The following is a 22,414-nucleotide window of genomic DNA, read 5'->3' as shown; positions in this document are numbered from 1 at the left end:
TGCTCTTCCAGAGGACCCAGGTTCAAATGCCAGCACCACATGGCCGCTCATAGCTGTCTGTGTGTCCAGTTCCAGGGGAACCGACACTTTCACAGTCATACATGCAGGCAAAATACAAGTACACATGAAATAAAAGTAATCTCAAAAAAGAGAGACAGGCAGGAGGATAGAAAATTCTGGCCTATTCTGGGCTACACAGCCAGGCCCTATCACAATAATCAAAAAGAATGAATAAAGTTCTCATTTTACTTTCTTCTGTGTTTTGTTTTTGTTTTTGTTTGGTTTTTCAAGATTTCAGGATTTCTCTGTGTAGCTTTGGAGCCTGTCCTGGAACTAACTCTGTAGACCAGGCTGGCCTCAAGATCACAGAGATCCGCCTGCCTCTGCCTCCCGAGAGCTGGGACTAACGGTGTGCGCCACCACACCAGACTGTCATGTTTTGTTTCTTTCAAGGCACTTTTTTCTGTGATAAGCAACAATTCCTTTTCTGAAGTGGCAATAAGTAATATTTTAAAATTCATCCTGGAAATACAATGAGGGCCTAGGCCACCGAAGACCTCATTTCAAAACAAAACTAAAGAACTGCAACAGAACTGGTGGGGACTGCGGAAAAGGCTGGCGACCGCTCGGCAGGCGCGACTGGGAATGGGCCCTCGGGCATGCTAGGGAAGCCCTTAGGCCGGAGCCTACCCAGCAAGGGACCGCCAAACAGGGATTTTAAGGTTAAACATAACAAACCCATACAGAACGGACTCCAAGAAGAGCATTCCTCTAAAGCTGCTACTGCGGAATGTTTTTCCAGGCTTCTGTTTTCTCAATATGTTCTTCACTTTGGGGCTCTGACTCCGAGTAGTATTCAGCTAAAACATTAAAACTGTCACGAATTTACTAACAGGGGGTGCCTGTTAGTCTCACCCTGTAACTCAGGCTATCCTGGCACTCATCGAAATCCTTCTGCATCAGCCTCCCCTACTTATTACTTTGTCAACCTGACACAAGTTAATGTCATCTGGCAAGAGGGAACCTAAATTGAAAAAAATATCTCTATCAGTTATCACGGGCATGTCTCCGGGGTATTTTCTTGTGGTCAGTGTAACACCTGGGCAGGTGGTCCAGGGTGGTAAAATAAAGCAAGCTGCCCAAGGCAGAGGAGCAAGTCAGTAAGCAGTGTTCCTCCAGTCTCTGCTTCAGGTCTTGTCTTCAGGTTCCTAAATGAGTCCAGGCCCTGACTTCTCTTTATGATAGATTGTAAACTGTAAAACTGAAGTAAACCCTTTCCTTCTCAAATTGCTTTTGGCCATTTTATCGAAGCAACAGAGAAAGCAAACTAGGAGAGCCTCGCAAGTGCTCAGATTACAGAAGTGAGCCATCATGCTCGGCTGCCCTGCTTAGCAAAAGAGTAGGTTTGTTCTACCAGCATCACAATATGCTGAGCAATGCTTTGTCATAGGACATAAGGATAGCTACAATCTCTTGACTAAATGACAACAAATTTTTGGCTCCATTATAATGGGACTTATGGAACTGTCTTCCTGGACACCTCCAGTGTTGATTTTAAATGCCATTGTGTGGAACACAACTTGTATTCATTACAGTTCATCTCATCTCCATTTACTCATGTAGCAGATAATACAAAACATGATCATAATCTATAACTTTTTGGCAAGTAAGTATCATACTTATCTGTGTTTATAGTCAAAAAAATTGTACCTTGTAGATATTTCTTCTGCTACAGTTCCTCCTTTAAGAGGAGTTGACAGCTTAAGAACCACCACCGACTTGAAGGTGTGAATGAGTAACAATGAATCTTCTACAATAAAGACTTTAGTTTTATTTTCATGTTTTAAACTCTTCTGTGGTGATATTTTGTTTGTGCTCTAACAAATAAAGCTTGCCTGAAGTTAGAGGGCGGAGCTAGTCACTAGTTAACCCATAAAGGTCTGGAGATCTGTACAGACAGACAGGAAGTGATATGCCTGGGTGGAGAGAGGAATATAAAGTGGAAGGAGACAGGAGCTTGGCCTCTTTTTGGTCTGGAGACTTCATAGAGGTAAGAGTTTTAGTGGCTGACTGCTCTGCTTCTCTGATCTTTCAGCTTTAACCCCCTAATATATGACTCTGGGTTTTTATTACTAAGACCAATTAGAACTCATGCTACACTCTTCCTTAAAACTTCCAAAGCAGAATTTGTGTTTGTTGTTGAGTAAGTCCTCTTTTGTAACAGTGAGTTAAGTAACTCACTGTTCACCATGAGTTTTGACACATGTAAGGAGTATTATACAGTTCAAAGTTATAATGACACTAATAATAAGGATGGATCTAGTAATAAAAGTTTATGGAGACTGGGAAGACAGCTCAGCAGCTAAGAGCACTGTCTGCTCTTCCAGAGGATCCAGGCTCAATTCCCAGCACCCACATGGCAGCTCACAACTGTCCGTAACTCCAGTTCAAGGGATCTGAATGCCCTCTTCTGGTCTCCTCTAGCACTGTATACATATATATGATAGACTTAAATTTATGTGCAGGCAAAATATTTATATAATAAAATTTATTTTTATGTTGATAATTTAAAAGCATAGGTAATGCGAAAACTCAGGTGTAATGGTTCATTCGACCTTTCACTTCTCATGGGATAGATGAAACGTCCTTTTATTAAGGATTCTGCCTTGGACATATCTATAGTTGACACATGTTTCACTGTAGATAAATACTCAAAATAGCAAGCAGTATATTATAACATTAAATTTTCATAGGTTTCACTTTAAGAGTTAATGACTTTAATGTCCAACCATGACACAGATTTCCAAAAAGCAGTCTTCAATTCAAACATTCCCTGGTGATGTGGTGCCAGTTCTCATTTTACAAGAATTTTTGAGGGGCTCAAATCCAAATGACTGTAGAGAATAATTATAACTGTATTTCCCTGCTCAAGTACACAACATTATTTGAAATCCATAATTTTAAAGACATTTTAGAAGACTAAGCATCATAATTTAATTATGATGTAAGAGTCCATAAATCTGAGTGATGAAAATTAATTCAATGAGAAATATGGGTACTTGCCTAGTATATAAAAGGACCTGGGTTTAATCTCAGAAAAACACACATACACACACCCACACAAAATAGGTCTGGAGAAATGGCTCAGTGGTTAAGAATACTGACTGCTCTTTCAGATGATCAGAGTTCAATTCTCAGCACCCACATGTGTAACATGAAGGGGCTAGCTTGTTGTGGGTTTCTGTCCCGCCTGGTACCCCACAACTGTTTAGCCCCAAAGAAAATCACACATAGGTCTCCATAAATTATAAGCTGATTGGCCCATTAGCTCTAGCCTCTCACTGGCTAACTCTCACATCTTGATTAACCCATTTTTCTGATCTATGTTAGCCATGTGGCTCAGTACCTTTTTCAGTGAGGCAGATCACATCCTGCTGCTTCAGTGATCTAGGCAGGAATGGGAGGAATCAGATTCCTCTTTCCCAGAATTCTCCTGTTCTCCTTGCATCATTCCTACTTCCTGTTTGGTTTTCCCGCCTATACTTCCTGCCTGGCCAATCAGCATTTATTTAAAACATGATTGACAGAATACAGACAATTCTCCTGCACCACACATGGCAGCTCACAACTGTAACTCCAGTTCAGAGGACCCGATGCCCATGACAAAACAACAACAACAACAACAAAAAAAACCAATGAACATAAAATAAAAATAAATTTAAAAAATAATAATACTAAGAAGGCTGAAGTTGTAGCTCAGTTAGTAGAATGCTTACCTAGCATGCATGTAGTCCTGGGTTTGATCCCTGAATGAAATGAAATTTATGCACTGGCAGTGCTGAAGCATGCATGGGTCGCCTGTATATGATGGTTCTGTTGAACTTGTCCATATTGGGTTTCATGATTTAAGTTGATGAGGACCACTGACCAGGTCTCTTCCTCAAGAGGGCACCAGATTTCATTACAGATGGTTGTGAGCCACCATGTGATTGCTGGGAATTGAACTCAGGACCTTTGAAAGAACAGGTAGTGCTCTTAACCGCCGAGCCATCTCTCCAAATGAGGCATGGTGGGCAAATGCCTATGATCCTAGGACTAGAGAGAGGAAAATCAGCAGTTCAAGGTCATTCTCAGCCACGTACTGAGTATGAGGCCAGCCTGGGATAATGAGACCCCCCCTTTGTCGGGGGTGGGGGGTGAACAATAAATGAGAAAAGAAAAAAAATATGTAAGCATAGTAGTGTGTCCTTCTGGATGTTACTATATGGTTTGGGTATTACATTTATGCTTTATGCTCTAAAAACATTATTGCAGTTGTCAAAATTTAAAGAAAGTGGGCTGATGATTTGTAGGAGGAAATAAACCAAGTTGTTAAAACACAGGGTCTGGAGTGAGAATGCTTATTCTATTGTAACCACCTGCTAGCTTTGTGACATTAGCCAAGTTAATCTCTGTGCCTTAATTTCTCCATCTGTAAAGCGGAGTTGAAGACAGAACTTCATCATAGATTGTTGTGAGCATTAAGTGAGAAGTAGAACATTTAAAGCAATGTAGCTAATTGCTTTCATTCAACAAATGTTAGCTACTATAACTGTTACAAAATGATACAGCCACAATGTGTGTATATGGAGGATCTTGTGAGCAAAAGTAAACTCAAGTAAAGCAAAGCAGGAAATTAAAGTGATATAGCAAAGGCACACAGGAAAAATAAAGTGTGGCCAAGCGATGGTGGCACACACCTTTAATTCCAGCATTCGGGAGGCAGAGACAGGCGGATCTCAAGTTCGAGGCCAGCCTGGTCTACAGAGCGAGTTCCAGGACAGCCAGGATTACACAAAGAAACCCTGTCTGGAAGAACCTAAATCAATCAATCAAATAAGTGTGAATGACAGTTCAAATGAACCACAGGCCAGGAGTGATCCCAGCATCTGGAGAATGATCCCAAGTTCAAGGCCAAATGGGACTACATAAAAAGACTATTTCAACACCCCTTCATCTCCACAAAAAGAATCTTACTACTGCCAGGCAGTGGAGGCCTTTAATCCCAGTGCTGGGGAGGCAGAAGTAGCTCGATCTATGTGAGTTTGAGGCCACTCTGGGGTACAGGGCAAGTTCCAGGACAGCCAGAGCTACACAGAGAAACATTGTTGAAAAACCAAAAACAAAACCAGTCATGCAGGAGGGACAAAGGGCAGGGGGACAAATCAGGAGCTTCAACCAAGCCACACCAAATTGTTACAGAAATGCTAACTTGATTTTCTCCCATTTTAGAATTGAAAAGACCTTTTTAAGATCAATTTTCATTTGCTAACATAAGTTCAACACACAAAAGGACTTCATACTAAATGAGGGTTTGTGGCACTGCTATGTAAATACATAGAATCAAATTTAGAAACATTTAGCTTTGTTAGATAATCAATTTCAACAACTTTTAGGCTAAGCATGAATATAAGCAACACATAATTAACACACTGACATATGACCAAAAAGGGAAAAGAACTCTAGTAACTCCCTATCCAGTGGAATGAAGTCACAAGAAGCAAGCACAAAGGAAAACCAACCACGAATTATGAAATGAGATACATGGATGAGCCAGAAGGTGAAGGTGCACACCTTTAATCCCAGCACTCAGGAGGCAGAGGCAGGCAGATCTCTGTGAGTTCAAAGCCAGTCTGGTCTACAGAATAAGTTTCAAGACAGCCAAAGCTACACAGAAAAACCTTGTCTTGAAAAGGTTTCTTTGTAGCTTTGGAGCCTATCCTGGAACTAGCTCTTGTAGACCAGGCTGGCCTCGAACTCACAGAGATCCACCTGCCTCTGCCTCCTGAGTGCTGGGATTAAAGGTATGTGCCACCACCACCCGGCAGTTTTAGATTTTTTTTTTTAATTTTTAATGATTTATTTTCATTTTGTGTGCACTGGTGTTTTGCCTCTCATGTATGTCTGTGTGATGGTGTCTAATCCCCTGTAACTGGAAGACAGCTGTGAACTGTTATATGGGCACTGGGAATTGAACCCTGGACCTCTGGAAGAACCCCCCTCCCCCAGTGCCCTTAACCACTGAGCCATCTCTCCAACCCGGAATTCTTGTTTTAGACACATGAAAATATACTGAAATTAAAAGTAGGTTTCCCAATTTTGTTGAAAAATGTGTGGCTATGCTATAGTCAAGAAATTACAACTTCTTCCATGTTTTCTTAGTTTAGTAGTATGGATACATTACTTTCATAAAGGGAAAAATGTTTTACTTCATTTTAAAATGGCGCAACCTTGACCTCTCAACGCCAACTGTTGTTTCCTAGTTTGAGGAAGAGAAAGAAATTACCTGGTTTGGCTCAAAACTGGACACTACTACATAGCACCTGCATCAAGAGGCTATAGGAGCTCTGAGCTAGCTAGTCACTGACAGAACAACACAGCACTTTGCTGCTCGGTGATGCAGATCTCAGCATCACCTGGATGCATACAATGCAAAAAAATTAAATAACGAGACAGTGGTGGCGGCGGTGGCGGCGCACGCCTTTAATCCCAGCACTTGGGAGGCAGAGGTAGGGCAGATCTCTTTGAGTTTGAGGCCAGCCTGGTCTACAGAACTTGTTCCAGGACAGCCAGAGCTGATACATAGAGAAACCCTATCTCGAAAACCAAAAACAAACAAACAAACAAAAATAGCGTGAAAACCATTCTCAACAAAACAAAAGTGACCCATTCCTTATACAAAAGTGCAAAGTATGGTGCTCATACTGAGGCCAATAACACACTAACAGAAGTGTGTTTGGGGTGTTTCTGTCCTGTGCTAATTGTTCTTACTTATTTATTTTTTATTTCTGAAACAAGATTCCAATATGTAACCAAGCTGGGCTCAAACTCTTCTGCCTCCTACTGCCAGGTGCTAGAATTACAGGAATAAACCACTTGGTTTGAATTAACTATTTTAAATATGGCTATTTTCTTAAGACTGGAGTATGTGGGATCATGAAAGAGTGCCTACCTAGCATATGCAAGGCTTTAGGTTCAATCCCCATCACAGCAAGAATATAAATGCCATCATTTTCTATTAGAATATAGGATCTGTGTTTTTTTTTTTTTTAAATCAGCTTTATAACCAGGTGTGGTAACAGACCTGTAATCCCAGAATTTGAGACAAAGGTGAGGCAACCGGAAGTTCACAGCCATCAGTTACATAGTGAGGACAGCCTGAGCTAGAGCTACTGTCTTTATTTTAAAAAAAAGTAATTCTTTTCATTGATATACTCGTGGTTTGTTCAATGCATGGCATATGAAAATGGCTCCATAAATATTTGATGGGAAATGCATACAAATTCTTTAAGATTGTGTGTAATGCAGTTCAGAAACCACATACAAGGTTGACCTGCTGCTTTCCTAACAGTCTTCTTTATAATTACAACCCAACCTTTCCATGGAGAGAAAAATACTTATAAATTAAATAAATAATAAAAAGCAGTTTTTGGTTGATATGAACTTTTATTTTGGTTTTATTAACATCACTTACAAACATAATTGGCTTATTTGAATAAATGAAGTAATCTAAGATAAAAAGTACTTTACTGTAAATTTTAGAAGTTTGAGCTATTACAATAGGCGTCTCACAGACTAAAGAATTGCAACTAGAAAACACAAAAGTAAACAAATTCCTGTCTACTCTATCAATTATACTGAATCAATAACATTAGATAGCGCTAAATGTTATTCATTAACAGAGCTGAGAACACACACAGAAAGCTGAAATGATGACTGTTATTCCTAGAATACCTGAGAAAAGATACAGATTTATTATCTCACTAAGACTTAAATAGCACATATGAAGTAAAAAGGTAACACCTGGTTAGTGCCAAGAAAAACAGTATTTTCACAGGCTCTCAAGGACGCTAAACTACAAATAGGTGATAATTACAAAGATTTAAACACATGTCTTTTTCCAAGTGCAGACATCTTTCACCTAGTATTCAGAACAGTGGAAAGGCCCAATACAGATTACAAACTCCAGATAAATGTGGCATATGCATAAGAGGCACTGGTTCATTAAACATCCATTTTAAATATATACGGAAATTTCTGCAAAGGCAAAAGTACTAAGAATACAGCATGATACATAAGTCCCCCTCCCCACAGTGATAAAACTAAGGAGTATGTCTTTATTCCGTAACTCTTAAAATTGTTTAAAATATAAGGCACTGCCAGGCTTGGTGGTGCATGTCTTTAATCCCAGCACTCAGGAGGCAGAACCAGGTGAATCTCTGTGAGTTTGAGGCCAGCCTAGTCTATGAAGTGAGTTCAAAGACAGCCAGAGCTACATAGGAAAACCCTGCCTCAAAAATCACAAATAAATAAATATCCAAAGCACTAAATAGCACTTGTTAGTTGCTCTTGAAACTCAGCTCTTTCCCATTTTATTTCACTTTCTAAACATGACTTTCCATAGCAGCGGGGATGGGGTAAAGGGTGTATGCTTTTCCCACAATGGTAAAATACAGCTAATGCAGTGATTCTCAACCTTCCTAATGCTGTGACCCTTTAATACATACAGTTTATCATGTTGTGGTGATCCCAACCATAGAATTATTTTCATTGTTATTTCATAAATATAATTTTGCTACTGTTATTAGTCATAATGTAAATATCCTGATATGCAGGATATCTGATATGAGACCTCTGTAAAAGGGTCATTTGACCCAAGGGGATCGAGACCCACAGGCTGAGAATTGCTGTGCTAATGATACTTAGCCTAGTAATAAAACAACACTTGTATGATAATTAACTTATGAGAGCTGACCCAATCTGGTGGCATACTCTCATAATATGAGCATTCCAGAGGAGGTGACAGGAAGATTGTTGCAACTTTGAGACTAACCTAGTTCACCTAGTGAGTACTAGGCCTGCCATGTCTATCTTGTCTCAAAATATCCACAACAGGGTTTCTCTGTAGCTTTGGGGCCAGTCCTGGAACTAGCTCTTGTAGACCAGGATGGCCTCAAACTCACAGAGACCTGCCTACCTCTGCCTCCCAAGTGCTGGGATTAAAGGTGTGCACCACCAGCGCAAGCTAATAATTTAAACTTTTTAAACTGAAATCTTAATCTCTGGCAATGTTTTAAAAAATAAAAAAAGGGTGGGACAATCTACCTTCTGTCCACATCTGTCCAAACCAGACAGACTGGAGGCTAAAAGAATGTGTCTTCCAGGCACAGGGCAGGGCTGTCCTAACATGGTGTTCTGTTTCTATCTCACTGGGTTGTGTGTAATGAAGCCTAAAACTTAGCCATAAAGTTTCATAAAGGTCATCTGTGACCACAGCAAAGAACTGGCAGAAGACAGGCAGTTCTAGGACAAGTTAAGATCCAACAACTCCCTCAACAGCTGTGTCAGAAATGAATGTGCTCTCCTCTCCCAAGCCTCACAGCCACCACTCTCACCGTCTGCCTAACTTACTGCGAAGGTGACTTCAGAAGGGACGCCATGCCTCCACTCTGACCCTCTCTGTCCACATCACTGCCGACGACTGCTATAAAATGAGCAAGTGGATTAAAAGGCTTTGTTAGATGGAGAAAGCCCCACTTCCCTGGGACATCAGCTGACCTCCAGTTTGTCTCCAGTCTCCTTTCTCCTCACTACTGCTTCCCTTGACCCTTCCTTCACTCAACCAAGAGTTCCACTGGAGAATCTGGGCCTTCATGTCATGTTGTAACAACTCTAGAAAAGCAGTGTGGGCAAGTGATGGGTCAGTAGGCAGGTAAAAGTTTGATCCCTGAAACACATTTTCATCTGGCCTCTGTAAGCACCAGGCACACATGTGATGCACAGACATATATGCAGGTAAAATGCCCAAACATATAAAATAACCAAATTTAAATATAAAACAAAAAATTTTAGCAAGAGCACAAGGCTGACAAATGGCTCATGGTGTAAAGGTGCTTGCCACCAAGCCTGAATGACCCAAGTTCAATCTCTGGGATCCACATTGGTAAAAGGAGAGAAACAACTCCCAAAAGATGTGTCACGGCACGTGAACACCCAAGAGCACACACTCACACACCACATACACACTATGTAAATGTAGTAAAATTTTTAAAAAGAGCAGAATGAAAAATGTGGGTCTCATCTCTGTATCTTCCAGTTTTTTTTTTTAGGGAGGTGGGGGTTAGGGAGGTATTGTGGCAGGGTCTCATGTCATATAGCTCAGGGTGATCTTCCCAACTCTATTCCCAAGTGCTGATTATAGCTCAGCTCAGTCCTCTTGTATCAAACTGTAGGATGGCTTGAGAAGTCAATTTTGGGGCCTAGACAATGCACATTGGAAACAACCATTCTAGTAAAGATGTCACTGGTACCAGGCTATAGTTCCTGCATTATAGGAAGCTGAGGCAGCAAGGTCATGAGTTCAATAACAAACTGAGTTAATTAGTTACACAGTGAGTTCTAGGCCAGTCTGAGCTACAAAGCAAAATCTTGCCTCCCTGCCTGAGAGACAAAACAAGGAGTAGATGAAGGGCAGGGAGGGGGGGTCCTAGTGATGCAAGAGGGTAGCTAGTAAGATGGTTGAACAGGGGCTGAAGTAAGTCAAAAGGATAAAGAAAGCCAGTCTGGGGAGAAGGGGTAGGCTGAGCCTGTGTACACAGAGTAACAGGAGATGTCCTGGTCCCTACACTGTCATCTTATAGCAAACATTATCGAGGGGGCCTCAAATATCTCTGGGCTACTCCATGACCCTGCAAATAGGTTCCTACTGATGCAGAGTCTTCAAGGCAAAGGCTGACACTGATCACTGTTCTACCAATGCGCAAGAGAGCAAAGAACCACACCCACAGAATCACTAATGTAACATGCTTGTTCATGAGAAGCATTTCCATAGACAAATGTAAAGCTTGGGATAGGGAACATGAAGAAAGGGGCTCTGTGAATCCCTTTGATGAAATTTAAGCTGTCTCCCATTCCCCCTCTCTCTAGCTCTTCTATTCTGCTGTCTCCAGAGTTTAAACCATGTGGGGACAACGTGACTCTGAGCTACCAATGTCTTCCTTCTCATTTTCCTCATACCAGTATTAGGTGCAAATGTTTGGAGACTACTATACTGTGCTGTGGATAGGATGGATGAGCGCCCCTCAGGTGGGGTTACCAGGGGAAGCATCACTGGCAAAGACTGGAGAGAATGAAAAACAATGTAGTGCCAGGGGTCGACAAAGAGGGCATAGCAGGGGCAGGTGCCCCTGTTAGGTGTTTCCATATCTATAGTTACTAAAGAGGACTCTGAAGCTAGTCTGCCTATGTTCAAATAGGACAGGACCTACTGGAATAAAGTGCTCATGCTGTCAGCAAGTTAATGGTTGTAAAACACTTAAAACAATTGTGGTACATGCTACATTTATTGTAGCACTATAAGCTATCATCGTCATCATTACTAATATTTTGTGAACCTTATTCTATTATATGTACACATTATATTAATGTGAGTACTAGTCCCCGAGTAAAATATATTCTTCTTGTGGGTTGTAGTCAAACAAAAATGCACAACTCTGGCTTTTCTTAAAATCAGTTTTAAGGAATGCAATTATAGATATTTACACAACTATAGTTCAATACTACAAACAAATGTTCTAATCATCAAAAAAACTACCTAGAATTGGTGCATTTGCTCACATGCCACCCTAAAATTATGTTTACTCTTTCAGATGGTTCTTCACGACACTATAAAGCAATCATTCACAGATCCTAAATCACACCTTCACCACAGGCCATGTACTACATGGCACTGTTCTTTAATTAAAGGGCACTGCTTTTAAATAATCCTTAAGGGCTGGAGAGATGGCTCAGCAGTTAAGAGCATTGCCAACTATTCCAAAGGTCCTGAGTTCAATTCCCAGCAACCACATGGTGGCTACAACCATCTGTAATGAGGTCTGGTGCCCTCTTCTGGCCTGCAGGAATATACACAGACAGAGCATTATATACTAAATAAATAAATAAATATTTTTTTAAATAAATAAATAATCCTTAAGAATTTTCAAACAGAGCGGGGGGGGGGGGGGGGGGGCAGGAGGGGCACATGCCTTTAATCCCAGCACTCAGGAGGCAGAGGGAGGTGCATCTCTGAGTTCGAGGCCAACCTGGTTTATAAATCAAGTTCCAAAACAGCCAAGACTATAGAGAAACCCTATCTTGAAAAACAAAAAACAAAACAAACAAAAAAATTGGAACAATTTCACTACTTAGAAGGCTCAGGTTATGGTGCTCCTGAACACCACACAGCCACTCCTCTACTCTACCGCCTCTGCCCACCTCAGGTGAAGCCCGAGAGCCTACATGACAGGTGCTCTTGAAGCGTAGTGTCCACATGAGCTGCGTATCAATGCCAACTCCACACACAAATGTCACTAGCCAGTAACTAGTTTTTCAGTGTGTAACTCCTTTAAGGTAAAGGAACCACTGTACTTCTCAAACACTTATTGTACATAATAAAAAGTTAAGGTCTTTATTTCAGACCTTACGACTTAAAGAAACACCAGATCTCAAGGATTGAGTTCCACTGTTATCAGGCAAGAAAGATATCCAAAAGCTACCCAGGGCTTTCCTCTGCTGATTGATCAGGGACCTAAAAAACTTGAAGATTAGTACAAACCCACTGTTTATTTTTAGGAATAAAGTTTGGCTTCTGAATTTAAAATGACCAAAAAAACCAAAAAACAAAAACAAAAAACAATGGGTTTAAAACACTGCCTCTTTCAAATGTAAACTAGAATATTTCCTACTCCATAAATCTGCTAACACTTACCAACAAGAATATTACAAGGATTCTTCAGCTTCAAAGCACATTATTCATAAATTCTACAGCATCTGTCTTATCCCAAACCAGATTAAGCATTTTAAGTATCAGTAATTTCCTATAAAATTTTAAAATGTTTTTAGATTTATTTTATCTAGCTTATGTGTGTAATTGCTACCCATATGTATGTATGTATGTATACCACATTCTTACCCGGTGCCCATGGAGGTCAGGAGGATAACAGATCCCCTGGAATTGGAGCTACGAGTGAGCCACTATGTGGTTGCTGGAAACTAAACCAAGGTCCTTTGTAATAGAAACAAATGTTCCTAATTGCTGAGCCATTTCTCCAGTCCCTGATTTAAATTTTACTATCTGCCTAAAAATGTTTTAGATGGTACATGAACTTCAAGTCTTTGGGGACTACACAGCAGAAAAACTTGCACACCATAATTCCAAAGTTGTCCTGGCCAATATAACAGCACTGAGACATGTGGCTATTCATATTTAAATGAAATTAAATTCAAAACTCATCTGTAGCCACTCTGGTAACATTTCAGTTATTTAACAGCACCCGTGTTAAATGTCTGTTGTAACAGGTAATGCAGGTGTAAAGTCTTTCTATTATCACACAAAGTCCTCCTAAACTTCATGTGCTAGAGAACCAAGAACTTAATACCTGTCCTAGTCAACTAGGGTAATACTGTAGTTCTTCAACTAAAATCTCCACCTCCAACACTGTACCATTACAAGGCTCCTCCTACAGAGAAACAGAACAGCATCACAGGTAAAAGGAATTCTGACCTTCCCCTAGAGGTCTGAGTATGTGGCCAAGGGAACCTTTTTAAAGAGTGCTTGAGAGTTTGGGCAGTGGTGGTTAAGTAACTTAATTGAAACTAAATATAATTTAAAATCCAGTTACTTGGGCACCCTAGTCACATTCCAAAGGGCCAGTAGTCACATGTAAGTGATAGCAATCAATCAGAACTAACAGACACAAACATTCCCATCATCACAGAAAAGTTTTATTGGATGGCAACGTTTATACTACATGGCTTGTTTCATATTTTTCCTTTCTGGGTTTTCAGACAGGATCTCATGTAACCCAGATCAGCCATAGTCATAGAGTCATATATATAGAATGACCTTAAAGTCCTGTCTTCCTGTCTCCACTCCCCCAAGTGCTGGGATTCTACTGCTCCACCATGCCCCCTTTGCTGTCCTGTGGAAGGAATCCAAGCAAGGCTTATCCATGAAGGGGTAAGTGTTTCTACCATAGCTATATACCCAGTTACACACACACACACACACACACACACACACACACACACACACACACACACACACACACACATATATATGTTTCCCTTTTGTTTGTTTTTTTTATGATGGATAAGACTGAATTTGGACTCACTTACGGAAACACAGCTGTGAATATATCTATGAAGGTGTTTCCAGAAAGGTCTGAGGAAGGAAACTAACTGAATGCTGGTGGCATCATCCCCTGTGATGGGGTCTCAGGCTGAATAAAAAACAGCTAGACAGCAGCATTCATCTCTCTGCCACCTTACTTTGAACACAATACATTCTCAGCTCCCTTAAATTCCTGCTGCTACAACTTCCTTGCAATAATGGACTACATCTCAACTGTGAATCAAAATAAACCCTTCCTTCCAAAAGCTGTTTTTGTCAGATATTTTGTGACAGCAATGGAAAAAAGTAACTAGTACAGGGTCTCTCTGTGTATTCCAGATTCGCTTGGCACTCTGAATGTAGCTCATGCCAGGCTTGAATTTGTAATCCTTCTTCCTCTGCCTCCTGAGCACTGGGATTGCAAATGTAAGTCATCAGATCCAGACCCAGACTCACACTTAACTCTTCATTAGATAAAAGTTTAAAAAAAAATTCTAGGATGTAACTGAGAGAACTCCATTCACCCACAGTTCTAGCAGGGCTTGTCATATCTCTTTAAAGCTGGAAGCCCTAGTCTAAGATTCATGAGACAGACAGGGCTTTGATAACTTAGCCCAGGAAGACCTTGACCTTTCTATAGAACCTACTCAACCGCCCTAGTACTAGGATTATAGGCAGAAGCCACCATACTCCGCTCAAAGAAAACAGATTTTGGCGGTTGTTATATTTCATACAGTGCTTTGGATAGAACCCAAGGCCTTTACAATGGTGGCAAATAAATGTTCTACCACTGAGCCACACTTCCAACCCCAAACAAGTAAACTTTCAAGTGATAAACAAGCTTTCATTTGACAGTAAGATGGGGACAACAGTATATATAACCAATGATAAGAGACAGATCTAACTGGATCCATTTAAGTGCTTTACAACATTTCTTAGAGATCTTTCAATACAAAGAGAAGGAAAAGACTTGCCAAAAATAAAGAAAGTTCTCAGGAATGGCTAGTCCATTAAATGCTTGTGCAAGCGGTGGCAGTGGTGGTGGCGCAGGTCTTTAGTCTCAGAACTCGGGAGGCAGAGGCAGGTGGATCTCTGTCAATTCAAGGTCAGCCTGGTGTACAGAGTGAGTTCCAGGACAGGTTCCAAAGCTATACACAGAAACCCTGTCTCGAAAAACAAAAATGCTGTACAAGAGGAGTGGCATCTTTTGGCTCCAAGTTATCTCAGCTCAATTGGTTCTCACAAAGAGAAGGCATATGCTAAAATAAATGCCCAAATACACTGTATTGTGATTTGGGCATTAAATAACAAAAGTTATTTCAATGTACAAATCTACGCAGTGTCCCCCAAAAATGTTATGTTTGCTAGACAGAAGACTACTCTGAAGGTTAACCAGCATGGAACAAACAGAGCAAAGGCAAGTTTGTTAGGCCACAGTCACCTTGCCTTTCAACTGCACGTAAAGCTAGACATATATATCTGCTCAGAGACATAAAGCCAACTCTCAAGTGGCAAACTTTTGGCGAACATCCAAAAATATGGGACTTGAGAACAAGGTTTGCAGTGCATCAGATTAACTGACTGGAGTGTGAATGTGGCATCTGGCTCAGAAGTGAGTGCTTTCATGAACTCTAAGTCAAGACAGATCTTTCAAGTACTGAGGATGCAGGAAGAAGATGGCCTCCCTTCTGAAGTCACCACACAACTTGCTTTAGTCCTCTGCCACTTAATCAAGTACCGCTCTGTAGAGCATCATTTGTATTTCATCTTCTCAGCTCTTCGGTGTGTGTACACAAGCTTCAGCTGGAGTAAGAGCACTTAGATTACAGAAACTATCTTTAGCAGCGTTTTGTGTTCTAACTACGAGCAGACAATCCAGAGACTGTATTTAGCAGTTCTTTTTGTACTCTAACGACTAGCAGACAGTCCCACGCATAACAAACACTCAAGGTCCATTTGGTGAGTGAACATACGAAGAAAAAGTTTACAGAAAAAGAAAAACCATGCAATTAAACAAAACAACACCAAAAGAAAAATAAAAAACCAGCCCTCTATATTTGTTTATCTGACTCCAAAACTGGGCTGGAATTGTTAGCAAACACATTTTCTTCTGGCAAACAAAAATGCAAGAAAATTTCAGAGTAAACAATCTGTGTAGCAAAGCAGTTTCAAACATGTCTATTTTATCCAAAAAAAGAAAAGAAACCAGAGCAAATACTAACATCATGGCAGACGTAAAATAAAACTCTACAACTCTAAACAATGTTTATATTTAACTTTCAATTAAAATATTGTAGGCTCAGAAATATAGTCACTTGAACAATGTTAAAAAGTTTAATTTCAGTAACAAAATCCAAAAGTTATTAATATTTATAATCTTAACATTTCATCATATAACAAACATACTCTAGAGAACTAATATACTTAAAGAAAGTAGTTGGGCTAGGAGAGGAGGAAGTCAGCTTTCCCAGACTTCTTATGAGGAAGGTTATTCCATGTTACAAACAAATTATCTAAATGGGGCGGTGGTGGCACACGCCTTTAATCCCAGCACTCCGGGAGGCAGAGGCAGGGGGATCTCAGTGAGTTTGAGGCCACCCTGTTCTACAGAGTGAGTTTTAGGACAGCCAGGGACACATAGTGAGACCCCGTCTAGAAAAACTACAGAAGAAAGAGAGAGACAGAAATTATCTAAATGAAAATTTGATTATTATTCAAAATCCTTATTTACTAGAGATGGGCATAGTGGGATAGCCCTATAATCCCAACACGCAAAGGGTAGAAACAAAAGGAAAAGAAGTTCAAAACCAGCCTCATCTACTTATCAAGTTCAAAGCCAGCCTTGGCTATATGAATCCCTGTCTCAAAAAAAAAATGAAAAATGAAGAATTTTACTGATAACTATCTCTAAACACCCCACCCCCCATTTAATCCATCTGGGTATTTTGTCTGCGCATCACTGTGTGGCTAGTGCCCCTGGAGTGAGATGTCTGTGGGCCTACATGTGAGTGCTGAAACCAAACACAGACGCTGTGAAGAAGAGCAGGACTCTTCTCAACCCGAGCCATCTTTCCCGCCCCCTTTTCTAACTTTACATAACGGAATACTTACAGGAATTTCAAATACATTACAAAAGAAATATAAATGACTCACATGATATTCTTTCTCCCTGCAAGTCTGTTAAGGCTTTTGTTGACTTCTTTTTCTAAGAATAGTTTATTGAGAATACTGCAAGGGCACAACGGATTGGGCAGTAACTACAGTATTGTCTATATCCTGTTAAGGAGTTTTGCTTAATCTGCAGTGTTGAGAATGGAACCCAGGCAATTCCACAAATGAAGCACAAGCTCTAACACTCTAGCCCTGAGCTTACATTTAAATAAGCTACATTACTCTATACAAGAATTCCCTGGTTTGGGGCTGAAGAAATGGCTCAGTGACAATGTGCACTTGCTCTTGCTGAGAATGAGGGTTCGGTTCCCAGCACCCACCCACTTGGTAGTTCACCATCAACCATAACTCTAAGTTCCAGGTATCCAATGCCCTCAATCTAACTCTGCAGGCACCACACACACACATGCAGACAAAACACTCACTTAAGATAAATAGTTGGGTGGTGGTGGTGGTGGTGCATGCCTTTAATACCAGCAATCTGGAGGCAGAGGCAGGTGGATCTCTGACTTCAAAGCTAGCCTGGTCTATAGAGCAAGTTCCAGGACAGTCAGGGCTACACAGAGAAATCCTGTCTCAACCCCATCCCATCCCCCAAAAAGATAAATCTAAAAAAAAAAAAAAAAACAAAAACAAAAAAACTTTCTGGTTCTCTTCATTTATTTTCTACAGCTAAAAACAATGATATTACTAATTGGATTTCTTTTTGTTTTTTTTTTTCAGATTTATTTATGTGCATGAATGTGTGTCGTGTGTGTGTGTGTGTGTGTGTGTGTGTGTGTGTACACTAGCATTCCATATATGTGCAGTTGCCCACAGAGGACAGAAGAGGGCATTCGATCCCCTGGAGATGGAACTACAAGTAGTCATGAGTACCTAGGAACAAACTCCGGTGCTCGAAGCACTCTTAAGCTGAATCTATCTCCAGCCCCCGCATTTCTTATCAATAAACAGTCACAAGAGGCTTCTGAATTACTTGTTCTAAGATGGTATTTCTAAAAAATGAAACCAAAAGGTTTATTTTTAGGTCAAAGACTCTAAGAACTTAAGGTTGTATTTTTCTCCATTCCCTGGACAGTTGTCTCATAATTGTATGGTTTCAGCGACTACATTTGCTTCTATGCTTAAGATCACATTTACAGTTTTCTAAAGGAACAAAGCTTGGGAATTATTAACAGTTTTGTTTTTGTATTTGTTCACAGTGCTGGGGATTGACTCCAAGGCCTTATAGAAAATAAGCAAGCACTCCACCATAGAGCTGTAACGCCTCAGCCCTTCGAAGCTTGGCTTTAATACTATATATTTTTTAATTTGGTTCCAAAGTCTTTGTTTTTAAATTTAATAACACCACTATAAACTTTTATAATTCAGTCACAGCTTTTATCAACTTGACACAAACCTAGACATACCTGAGAAGAAGGAACCTCAGCTGAAGAAATGCCTCCATCAGACTAGTTGTAGCCACGTCTGTAAAGCATTTAATTGCTAACTGATGTAGGAGGAGGTACCATCCCTGGGAAGGTGTGCCTGCACTATTAAAAAAGCCTAGCTGAGCAAACCAAGTGAAAGCAATCCAGTAAGCAGTTCCTCAGTTCCTGCCTACAGATTCCTTCCTTAAACTTCTGTCCTGGTGTGCTTGTTTGAATGAAAATGACCTCACAGGCTCATATATTTATATGTTTGGTCCCTGGTTGGTGGAACTGTTTTGGGAAGTATTAAAGTGTATCACTGGGGGTGGACTTTTAAGCTTCAAAAGCGTAACCAGGCCCAGTTTCTTTCTCTCTGCCTCCTGCTTGGAGATCAGAGGTGAGTTCTTAACTACTGTTCCAGCACCGTGCCTCCTTGTCTGCTGCCATGCTTCCCACCTAAACCTACCCTCTAAAACTGTTGCCTTTAATAAACTGCTTTGATCATGGTGTCTCTTCAGAGCAATTTTTTAAGAAGTTAACCAAGATACCTTGCTTCCCTAAATAATGGACTGTAACCTGTAAGCCAAATAAAAAACCCTTTCCTCCCCACATTGGTTTTGACCGTATTTTATCACAGCAACAAAAAGCAAAACAAGAAAACCTTCCAAAATTCTTTCTAAACTTTATTTGGTGAATGAAGTATTCAGTGCCGACTGTATGATGGTGCACTGAAGGACAAGGTAGACCAGAACTTGTCCTTAATCTTTATTCTGCCAGGAAATAGATTCCTTAACAAGAGAGTCTGAACTGCTTGACCCAAATCATTCAGAGTAAAGCACTTCACAAAACATTCATCAGCCCGCCTTGTCTGTTAATTGCTGCAGCATATCAGAGAACCACTCAGAATCTCAAAACACTAGAAGTTTGAGGTCAACTTGGTCTTACCTGTCTGAAAACAGGTAAACTGATCCTCTAAATTCTTCAGAGGCTCAATCTCCTTTGCTTTAGATTGCCTTCTCATAACTGGATAATGAAGCATTCCAACTAGATATTCCCTGGTTGTTTGAGAAACAATTTTATGGAGAGATTTATATTCAGCAAGGTTTTGATAGTACACTTTGAAAGTCCTATGAATAAAAATCAAGAAAACAGGCATAGTTTACAAATGCCCAAGACACTCTCTGGACTCCAGAAAAGTTTGTGGACAGATTCTATCCACAGCAGCGCAAAGAATCTGCCCCAAACTTAACAAGAATGACCCTAAAGAGAAAGCCGTGAATGAAATCCGAAGAACAATAGTTTTTCGCTATTACACATGATTTCAATTACATTCTTGTTTAACAACAGCGTTCAATAAGAATCCTCAAATTACACCACCAAATAATCTAAATTAACTTTCCAGTGGGTGCCAAGTTCCTTGAAGGGCTGGCTGGTAATAATGAAACCACTGATTCTAGAGCAAGTTTTCTAAGTAACAATGTCTTGAAGCGAGCACCACAGGAGTCAAGACTTCATGAACTCTGCACAATGTCCCAGCTTCATTGTGACTACTCTTACTCAGAGCCGTTCTTACTGAGTTCTGTGCTTGTTTGCTAATGTGATTATTCTCAGTTATGACTGTTCATGGTGGTTTTTCATGCCCCAGAAAATGTGCCTGCAATTATCAGAAATGAATACTATAATTAAGTACTGGTAATCATTTCAAAGAAGCCTGGGAGAAACTTTTAGCAGACTCTAGAAGAAGGGAAAGAACATAACTAAACCACAACTCCTTGTCTGCAAAGACAGACACGAACGCCTAGACAAATCTTGAGAAAAAGCGCTCCGCGCGCGGGCTGATGGTAAAATGTAGCCCACATTAAGTCTCCGCATTTAAACATGCAGATGCACAAGGACAGCCAGATGCACACTGTTTTACTTGTCAGCATCCAGCGCCTTAACGAAAGAAGTAAAAACTGGGTGTCAAGAAAAGAGCTTCCTCAGAAGTAGGATCCTCTCAAACCACACTAACTTTGAAGAGATCGCCAATCCAAATTCCAATGCAATCTTCAGCCAGGCTAACATTCAAGGTGTCCTCTACCTCCTCGATAACAATACACGACCTGCCTTTCATTAAGCCTCTCCAACTCTCCAACGCTTCTCAAACCTTACTAGTTCTTATCACCTCAAGTGACAAGCAATGCGACTGACACAAAAGGGCAGCCGTCCTAAGGCTTTTTCTTAAACCTCCATCACTTACTAAAAAAAAATCTTACACTGGGCGCTCATTCAGGCCCCTGCTGCCCCTTCCTCAATCCCATCCCAACTGGAAAGCTTCAGCCTGAGAGCCCCTCTACCTAGGAACAAAACAGTAAGGGCGACAGCACCGGCGACAGTGCGGCCCCGCGCACAATAAGAAACTACCAACTTCAGAGCGCAGGAACATCCTCAATTGGCAAGAAAGAGGGGCGGCGGCAGACACGCCCAACTTCAAACTCAGGAAACCTACGGGCTGGCGGCCATCTGGAAAGAAGCGCCCCTTCCCAGCGAGAGAAGAAAGAGGCAGGGGAGACGCGAGGGGCACCCGGGGCCCGGGAGGGGAGCCCCGTGCTAGGCCCGGCCCCCGCCCCCAGGCCCGCTTCCCCGCCTTCTCTGCCTCTGGTTCGCTGCCCCGGGCAGGGCGGCCGGTTACCTTGATGCGCTCCCGGCACTGGGACGGGGTCCGTTCGTAGCCCAGCTCGGCCAGGGCCCGGGACACGCGCTCGTACATGGCCGGCCCGGGGGCCTTGCTGCCGAATACCGTGCCGGCTCCCTCCAGCTGCTGGTACCGCGCCTCCACCAGCCGCTCGTTGCCCCACACAGCGATGAGCGCGTTAGTCTCTGCCGGCGTCCACGACATGCCCCGGCAGGCGGCGGCAGCGGCCGCCGCAGCCCCGCCACCTCCGCCGCCGCCGCCCGGCGAGAAGGAAACCGAGGACGAGGCAGCGCTGCGGCCCCCCAGCCCCTGCCCGAGACCCCCTGACGCCGCGGTCCCCGAGCCCGCCGTGCTGCCCGGCCCGAGAGGGGAGGCTCCCCGCGGCGTGGAAGGGTCGGACAGTGATGGGTTCCCGTCGCTCAGGTCGCCAGGAGAAGCCGGGGAGAGCACCTCCATCTTCGGAATTTTTAGCGGCGAGTTGGCGGGCAGCTCCGAGCCACAGGGCGCAGCCATCTTCCAAGCCGCCGCCGCTGCACCGCCCGGAAGTGACGCGCCCGCGCATCCGGCCACCGCGGTCTCCGGGGTTGCCCTGGGGCCTGGCTCGGGGCTGGGCGGCTCGCTGCCCGCTGAGGGCACGGAGGACGTGTCTTGGGGGCTCGTGTGGCCCGCAGATCTCCACTTTACCCCACGAGCGAGCTGTCGCCGGCTGCTCCCCTTTAGAGGCGACGGGCGGGGACCGGGCGCCCCGGAGCCCCGAGCAGACAAGGGTGGGGGCATGAGGGCGCCGGAGTGAGGACTGATTGGAGCCTCCCCACTTCCTCTCCAATCTCAGCCCCCACAAGGGTGAGGCCCGCGAGGGGCTCGAGTTCAGGACGAATTGGCTATTTCTATTTTCCTGTCTCCTCCCCTATGCCTGTCCTCCCTCTAAGCCCGCCCTTAGGTACAGAGACTGATGTCCAGGGTGGAGAG

General features: G+C 42.2%; 1 protein-coding gene across 7 annotated transcripts in view; it reads right to left on the bottom strand.

Annotated features, from left to right (window-relative positions):
- Window positions 1–21,958, bottom strand: part of Msantd2 (Myb/SANT DNA binding domain containing 2) — a 34,515-nt gene extending 12,557 nt beyond the window's left edge. For 4 of the 7 annotated variants that reach the window (XM_042054669.1, XM_038322014.1, XM_038322020.1 and 1 more), the window contains exon 1: window positions 21,443–21,958. In XM_042054669.1, the coding sequence (XP_041910603.1) occupies window positions 21,443–21,958 (516 nt within the window). Of the gene's footprint in view, window positions 1–3,776; window positions 3,826–19,716; window positions 19,827–21,442 lie in introns of those variants that run through there. The other 3 variants (XR_005284633.2, XM_038322015.1, XM_038322016.1) reach the window with 3 other exon arrangements.
- Window positions 21,959–22,414: the final 456 nt, after the last annotated feature.

The sequence above is a fragment of the Arvicola amphibius genome, chromosome 3 (genome assembly GCF_903992535.2).
Source record: "Arvicola amphibius chromosome 3, mArvAmp1.2, whole genome shotgun sequence".
Taxonomy (NCBI): Eukaryota; Metazoa; Chordata; class Mammalia; order Rodentia; family Cricetidae; genus Arvicola; species Arvicola amphibius.
Note: the sequence above shows the minus strand (reverse complement) of the source record. Positions and strands in the feature narration are given on the sequence as shown.